We start from the raw sequence: 8,192 nt of genomic DNA, 5'->3' as shown, positions 1-8,192 counted from the left end.
AGATGCTGAACTTTGCTGCCTTATGATCACACAAAAACAAATCCATTCTTGACAACATATGTTCCTACAAAAAGTACAACTCTGAGCAAAACAAACCAGATCAGTGCTTTCTTTAGCATATTGCATAGGAGAGGAAAATATCTATGGGCAAGATAAGGAGGCATCTTAACTACAATACAGGCACTAGAAACACTTCAAATTGCATATCCTTGACTTATTCACCACCTTACCTATAATCCTAGCTTATCATTCGCTGAATTTGGCTAAACCACTAGGATATATCACACACATCTTTAATCCGCATGACGATGCTTCAAGTAACTCTTTAGCTGAACCAGCATAGATAAAATCACTGATTTCTGGCATCAGGTGGTATCTTGATTCAGCACATCCCTTGCAATTAGCAAACAGCCCATATGAGAATCGTCAGGCAAAAGGCTTCAAGGACATCCATTAAAAGACATATTTCTTAACATCTTGTACCCACAGCTAGAGAGAGAAGCTCAAGCCTGAGCACCAAGAAATACAAACAGCTTAAGTGATGGGTGCAGATGGGCACACCGGTCGACTGCTCCATGTATTTCTATAATATCAAAAAGACAAAGGCAGCAGCACGGTAAGGAAGACCACACAAGAGGCACGCAGGTCACTAGCAGAATAATTATTTCAATAACTGTAATAACGTTAGCAATTCTTTTAACCTGGACTTAAAAACACCCGATGCTCTCAAAGTGAACAGATTGTGAGGCTAAGTTTGAGACTCGGAAAGATCTCCCCGGAGCAAAGGGCACGAGGGATATTAGGATGTGTTTGAACAGGGATAACGGCTTCTTGATTAGGGGATAAGGCTAATTTTCAAAGCTCGGCATAAATGAAAAAAGTAATCAAGCAACAGCTTGAAGGTAAAAGCCTGAAGGTTGTTTGTTTCCAGTTTGATTTCTGAAATACACAGATGCATTTGCTCCTCATTTAAGGAACTCTAATTCTACCAAATATTACCATCCCTGAAAAAACAAACAAATAAAACCCCACGGTTTTACTGTTTATAATTATACTTGTTGAGTCACACACCAAGCAGAACACAGAGCTACACCTCCCGGTACACCTTTTACAACAAGAAGCCAATACAGCTTAACTGGATCAAAGCACAAACACAGAAAAAGAGCAAATATTCACCCAGTCCAAACCCTGCTGCTTGAGGTGAGGCAAGAGAATAAACTCCAGCTGTTCCATGGTTGGTGACACCAGAGAGTGAAGGTGAGTTGGACAATTTTTCCATTTGAATTTACAAGACTTCCTTTCAGAAAATTACGTGGTCATATTAAAAAAAGGTTTTGTCTTTACGCAGTCCTAGCTCTAGCATAAAAATTGCCTGAAGTAAAGTGGGTTTGAACCCCAGACATGTCGTAACCTCCGCGATAAGTGCAACAGCCCGTTTTAATACCACACAGCGACTAAATCTTATCTGAGGGGGCACCAAGAAAACCTCTTGGCCAAAAAGTCAATAGCTGCTGATCCCACCCCACAATAACACACGCAATAGGTAAGTCATTAAGTTTTTTTTTTTTTTCTTTTTGAGAAGTGCTTTTCCTCACAGTTTAGAGCTTGCAAGTTATGGGACTCTTCAGCTCTACATGAGGTGGCGAAGCCTTCTCCGGGGGGGCTCAGCCCGGGGAACCCCATCCCCTCCCGCCAGAAGATAATTAGCGGCATTAAACTAATTAGCTGCCCTCGCCAGGCTTGTCCCCTCACGCCGACGGCCGTTGGGGGAAGGCGGGAGACGGCGCGCGCCCCGGTTCCCGCGCCGCGAACCCGCCAAACCTCCGGCCCGAGAGCCGGCGGCGGCGGGAGGAGGGAACGGCCGGCAGAACGCCGCGCTCCCATTGGCTGCGCGGGGCGGAGGGACGCTAGGCGATTGGCTGGGCCGCCCCACCTTTGCCTCGGCGGCTCAAAGGGTTGAATTCAAATCCGCACCGGGAGCGCGGCGGGGCGGGACGGGGCCGGACGGCGGCACCCCCACCTCTCCCGGTGGGTGCCGGTTCTCGCGTATCTCGCAGAGCGGAAGCACAGAAAATCAACTCTCTAAGCGCAGCAACGGCGCCAAATGTTTAAACCGAATCCCGGAAGGGCCCCGCCCCGCCGCCGGCGGCCAATCGGCGGCGCTGCGCCGTGAGCGGCCGGTGCGGCGCGGGCGGGGTTGGGCGGGGCCGGGCCGTTGGGCGCGGGCCGCCGGGCGCGCGCGGGCCGGGCCCAGAGGCGGGAGGCGCCGGGACGGTCCCGGGCGGCAGCGGGAAGCGGCCACGGGAAGCGGCCACGGCGGACGGGGGGATCCCGCCGCTTTCCCCGCTAACGCTCCGCTCCTCCCGCCCCGCAGAACCGATGCGGATCGCGGTGGCGGGTGTCGCCCCCTGAGGCTGCGCGGCGGCGGGAGAATGCAAGAGGCGGGCGGAGACATGGGGACCGGCGACAAGGTACGTCCTGGGTACCGCATCGCGTTCCTCCCGGCGGGGCGGGGAACCGAACCGGCGACCCGCTGTGTCCCCACGCGGGTCGGTGACAGCGCCGGTGCCCGTTCGCAGCCGTTTGCAGAACCGCGAAACCGCTTCGCTCGTAACGAACGCGGGATAAAAAAATAGAGCTGGGTGGTCGGGATGGAGCGCTGGGACCTCCGCTTTAATTTCTGAGCATTTGAAAAAACACCAAAAACTTTACCTGGCGACCTTTATCCGCCGATTTCGTAACAAGCAGGACTCCTTGCTCCCCGTGCCTTTTTCTTCTTTAATAAAAGGTGTTTCATTCATTCATTTCTCTTACGGATTAATGTTCCGACTGTATTTTCCCTAAAGAGAAAAAAAAAAAGAAATAAAAAAGAAAAGGGAAAATTACCTCAAGGAAAATTACCTTCAGAATATGAAGGGTTCTGTTTCTTAAGCTAAAAGCACAAAGAAATGGTTTCGGGGAAGGTGTTTGTTGGGTCAGAGTGAGATTCCAACTTCTTCAAGTTACTCAGAAAATGGAATTAATTTCTGCCCCACTTTGACCGTTACCAATAAATGGATCGCAACGCTTCTGGTTCTTAACATGACAATTTTTGCAGGAAAATCACTCATCTGAGCCGCGCAGGAACGTATTGGAAACTCCTCTGAAACAAGCAGCTACCTCACAGTCGGTGTTGACGGAGATCCAGCCCCTCACCACACCCCCGAAACCCAAAGAAACCCCCCCAGCCGACCCATGGACACCCACGTCCAACCTCAAAATGCTGATCAGCGCCGTTAGTCCCGAGATTAGGAGCAGAGATCAGCGCCGGGAGCTGTCAAACAACGCAAGGGACGTCCTGCCGGCAAAACCCTGTTTGCAGGTACATTGTAAAGGGGTAGTCTTTATTTACTTTTTCTTTTTAAAGTTAGCCGAAGGCTGTTTATTCAGTATAAAAAGTTATACGTTAACATACTACAACTTTTTAAAAGTTTTCATTTTGGAGTATTTACCAAATATAAGTCAGGATATTTACCAGTTACATACAACGGGTAACATTTTGCGGGTTTTATTCCACAGCTGTTGAGGACAAATGGAAAACACTGGGCCTTTGGCAGCACTCACAATGAAACTGTTAAATACCAACGTTTTATTTATAATAATAAAATTTCAAATTCTCTTATTTCCACGTAGGAGCACTTATCGGGAGACGAATATGAAAAATCTCATCCAAGTCGCAAAGAGAAAAGTCTAGGATTACTGTGTCATAAATTCTTAGCTCGATATCCTGATTACCCCAGCACCGCCGAGAATAATTACATTTGCCTCGATGAGGTGGCTGAAGAGCTTAGTAAGTTGCTTTATATGTTAAATATTCCTTCATACAGACCAATAACCTCCCATTTGCACGAGCACGTTTTTGCTCTGTAAAATTTTGAGCGTGTAATGTTTACTCTCAAACTTACTTAAACCCAGCTTTAAACTTTTCATTCTTAGAGCGATTCCTTTAAAAAGCTGACGTTTCTTCAGTGAGCTGAATCAAGAAACTCCGAATTACGTTTAATATTAAACATCTAAATTACTGCTGATACCACAAATAACCGGCTGCAGTTTTTTTGGATCTAGAGATGGTGGCTAAGATTAGAGGTTGGATTTTTGTGGCAGGAACCAGCGTTTTTCAAACTGAGCCCACAAGTTCCTGCCCAGTTGTGGCATCAAAGCAAGAAACTACTTTCTGCTCTCTGTGATCATTTAACTTTCTCATTTTATATCACTATTTTTGTATTGCGCCAATGATCTACCACGAGTCCAGGTTGCTAACACTGAGCTGAAGCTTTTTTTAATCAAAGAGCTATGAAATTACAGTATTCTACAGATTATAACGCCGTCGTTTTTGTGTCATTATATCTTCAGGTTTATCTTGGGGAAGAGGGACAAATTGCAAATTAAACAAAACGCTTATTCTATTTGTACAAAATAACCTCTCTTTTGGAAAATGCCCAGTCAAAACCAAGAAATCAATAGACAAAAGAGAAAAGGACAGCGTGTTAATAGAATAACTTATAAAACCATTACAAATCAGTTGTCTACCCTGCCTTTCTAAGGGTATTTAATGAGACAGTATAAAATTGGTGCAATGAATAATTAAAAATGCTGTATTGAAACCCATCTAATGGCTCTTCTGGCAACAGAAAGTTTCATTTCTCAGGGAATGCTTTAAACCACGGACAACTGTGGAAAAGCAAGTCCTTCCTATCTAAAGCAAGATTGTTTTCTTCTCCTTGCTGGCAAGATCTGTGAGGGCTATTTTCAGAAACCTTTATAACAAGGAATTGGAAAAAGTGCCTTAGAAGTATATTAATACACTTGCTGTAATATATACTTGCTTAGACAGACATTAAGAGTAGAGGGAAATAGAGGAAACTGATCCCTTCTCCATGCAAACCGTGATTCAGGTAAATATATAAGAAAACATTTTATGTAGTAGAAATGTCATGTTAATATTTTTCTTTTATAATTTATTTTTCAGATGTGGAACGTAGGCGCATTTATGACATTGTGAACGTGCTCGAGAGCCTCCACATGGTGAGCCGCCTTGCCAAAAACAGGTACGCTTGGCACGGGCGACACAATCTCTCCAAAACCCTGCAGGCTTTGAAAAAGGTTGGAGAAGAGAACAAATACACCCAGCAAATTCAGATGATCAAGAAAAGGGAGTATGAGCACGACTTTGATTTCGATGGTGAAAGGAATGAAGACGTGGCGAGGTCTTTTGGCTCCATTGAGCATTCAGAAATGTCTTTTGTCGAGCTCCCAGGAATGGAATTTCGTGCTGGTAAGAATTCTCTATAATGCCAAGAATAATTTGTGCTTGTAGTGATATCTATGAACTTGGAAAAAACATTGACGAGACTTCATTTCCTGAAATGCTACTGTCTGAAAGGCACCCCAGCTGTTTGTGGTGAGAAGTCCTCTGCACTCTTTCAGTTCTCTTATTTATTCAATTCTTGCACACCTATTTTGTTTTTATGGTGGGAGAACAAGGGGGCATCAGTGAAACTATAAAACACACCCAAACATAAAACCCACTTGCAGGATTTGTTACCACTGAACGCTACACAAAACAAAAGTCTAAATTACTCCGCTAATTTATTTTTTAATTTAGGTTTGATTCGTGGAAGAAACGTTAGTCAAGGATTGTTAAATCCATTGTATAACCTGCAGTTAAGCATTTTTAAGAGTACAAGTTGTCAGACAATGGGAAATGTGCATGGGGGGGAACATCCCACTCTCTTCTTTGTACTTACACTTGGTACCCACCTAATTATCTGATTCTCGCCATGTAGAGACGTGACTCCGGAGTTCACGTCGGCCCTGCCTAGTTGCCGTGTTGTTTGTTCTTACAATAATTGTTACTGACAAGTTTCTTCACTTCTAAAAGAAAACGTTTGTAGCTGGCGTGTCACTTATTACTTTAATCCTTTCCCTGTCTGCTGCAGCATCAGTGAATAGCAGGAAAGACAAGTCTTTGCGAGTGATGAGCCAGAAATTTGTGATGCTGTTTCTTGTCTCGAGCCCTCAAATCGTGAGCCTTGAAGTCGCTGCTAAAATCTTGATTGGAGAAGACCAGTTAGAAGACTTGGATAAAAGCAAGTTTAAAAGTAAGTAAAACGCTGCCTTAGCTGTCTGCTTTTTGATCTTACTCTAAGTGGGAATATCAAGCAGAGGCTAAATGAACTATTTTAGTACAAGTTTATACAGTGTAAAGTGTCTTCCTGCCATAAATACATTTGAGCTGCCAAAAACCCACTCAACACCTTGCACAGTTTTTAACAGGGACCTGCTTGTGCGTAGTCATTGATACGTAATGACATCTTGATCACGTTAAAAGTCCATTAAATCCTTTCTCTTTAAGTAATGCCTCTTATCGGTAACAATTCCCTGTCAAAGATTTCAGCATCATTTCATCAAAGATGCCCCAGAATCATGCAAATCTGTGTTGTGGTCATGTAGTTTACTTGTTGAAAATCTAAAGAAATTCTGTGAAAGTCCTGTTAATAACTCACACGTGAGAGGAAGTGAAACCTCGTGCTGTAACTGCCAATTCTTTCTTCATTCTGTGACCCTGCTCTCAGTTCCCCGCATGTTTCCCCTTCTCCCTCCCCATTCAAATGAAAAGGGTACTTCTAGGTGTAGGCCTGCGTGTCTTTAATAACCAAAAACGTGTCTGCTCTTGAAGGATCCAGAATTAATTGTGGGTTTCATTGAAAATTACACCCTTGATTCTCAGACGGACTCCATTCCTCTTTTTTTGTGTGTGTAAAATTGTATCTATGTGAAAAGAAAACTGATCCTGGCTGGTTTCAGTTCATAATTTCCTTTCCACCTCATCATGACAACACAGAGGGGCGGGTGGGTTGTCAAGAGGGGCTTCTTGTTCATTTTCATTCTTTCTTTTTCCTCACTAAGGTCTGTCGTGCACAAAAAGCATTTTCAAGGCATTCCACACCAGTTCAGGCATCACATATTTGACAGTGTTCTTGGTTTAGAGACATAGTCTCGAGTTCCATGACTTGCTGCACTGTAAATTTTCAGGAGCAGCAGCTTTGTCTTTGCAGTCGAGAAGTCACCTGTAATTTTACTGCTGCCTGAATCTTTTCCCCAATAGCTCAACCTGACAACAGCTCAGAATGTGGACAATGATCATCCTCTTGGATTTGAGTTCCCATAATCAGCATTACATGTGCATACTTGCCTTTTAAGCTACTTATTTTCACTACAGAATTGGCATAAATTGGGCCATTGCAGAGAACCCAAGCTTGTTTGCAAAATGGTTTTGTATTTCTGTATTTAGCATGATGTACTTAGCACTATTCTCTCTTCTAGATCTTTACCTATGTAATTCTATTCTACATACAAACCATATTGTGATCTGTGATTTCATAGTACGCCCCTTCCACAACATCGTTCTTATTAAAAAATATAAAGGTTTTTCCTTTTAGCTGCTAAAAGGACATTGTAACATTTTTCATCTGATACATGTCAATTTGTTTATTGGAATCACCATACTTTACATTTGTTTCTTCTATTTCAGCCAAAATTAGGAGACTTTATGACATAGCGAATGTTCTCAGTAGTCTTGAGCTTATCAAGAAAGTTCATGTGACAGAGGAGAGAGGTAGAAAACCAGCGTTCAAATGGACGGGACCCGCAGTCTTGCCAAATACTCAGGGTGGGTGTCTATCATTTTACATCATAGATGGGCTCATACTGAGCATCTTGCTAATAATCAATAAATATGAGCCAGGCTCAAATAACTGCTTTTAATTACTGAATCTGCATATGATATGTATTGATTTTCTGGAGGTTTTTTTGCTGTTTTTTAGATACAAAACTTGAAATGACTCCTACGACCCATCCCCCACCTATTTCAGACTCCATCGCTTCCAAAGAACAATGTTCAAAAAACCTTTTTCCTTCAAGAGGGAAGCAAAACTTCACTCGGCATCCATCTCTGATCAAGTTAGTTAAAAGTATAGAAAATGACAGAAGAAAGATCCAATCTGCTCCAACCAGCCCAGTTAAAATAAGTGCAAGTAAGTAGCTGAAAAATACATTTCCGTATCTTTTTCTAAGTGTGTTTTTAACTCAGATGTATTCTTGCATTAAATATTCAGGCTTGCCATCATCTCCTAGATGTGGATGGGTGGACG

At 43.4% G+C, this 8,192-nt stretch overlaps 1 protein-coding gene across 4 annotated transcripts in view; it reads left to right on the top strand.

Annotated features, from left to right (window-relative positions):
* The first annotated feature begins 1,968 nt into the window (after positions 1–1,968).
* Positions 1,969–8,192, top strand: part of E2F8 (E2F transcription factor 8) — a 12,094-nt gene continuing 5,870 nt past the window's right edge. For 3 of the 4 annotated variants that reach the window (XM_065840168.2, XM_065840170.2, XM_065840169.2), the window contains exons 1-7: positions 2,252–2,471; positions 3,098–3,361; positions 3,673–3,829; positions 5,009–5,314; positions 5,979–6,140; positions 7,574–7,711; positions 7,866–8,075. In XM_065840168.2, coding sequence (XP_065696240.1) covers positions 2,433–2,471; positions 3,098–3,361; positions 3,673–3,829; positions 5,009–5,314; positions 5,979–6,140; positions 7,574–7,711; positions 7,866–8,075 — 1,276 coding nt within the window. In that variant the 5' untranslated portion in view covers positions 2,252–2,432. Of the gene's footprint in view, positions 2,029–2,251; positions 2,472–3,097; positions 3,362–3,672; positions 3,830–5,008; positions 5,315–5,978; positions 6,141–7,573; positions 7,712–7,865; positions 8,076–8,192 lie in introns of those variants that run through there. The other variant, XM_065840167.2, reaches the window with a different exon arrangement.

The sequence above is a fragment of the Patagioenas fasciata genome, chromosome 5, assembly GCF_037038585.1.
Source record: "Patagioenas fasciata isolate bPatFas1 chromosome 5, bPatFas1.hap1, whole genome shotgun sequence".
NCBI classification, from domain to species: domain Eukaryota; kingdom Metazoa; phylum Chordata; class Aves; order Columbiformes; family Columbidae; genus Patagioenas; species Patagioenas fasciata.
The sequence above is the reverse complement of the archived record's forward strand: the minus strand, read 5'-3'. Positions and strand labels throughout refer to the sequence as shown.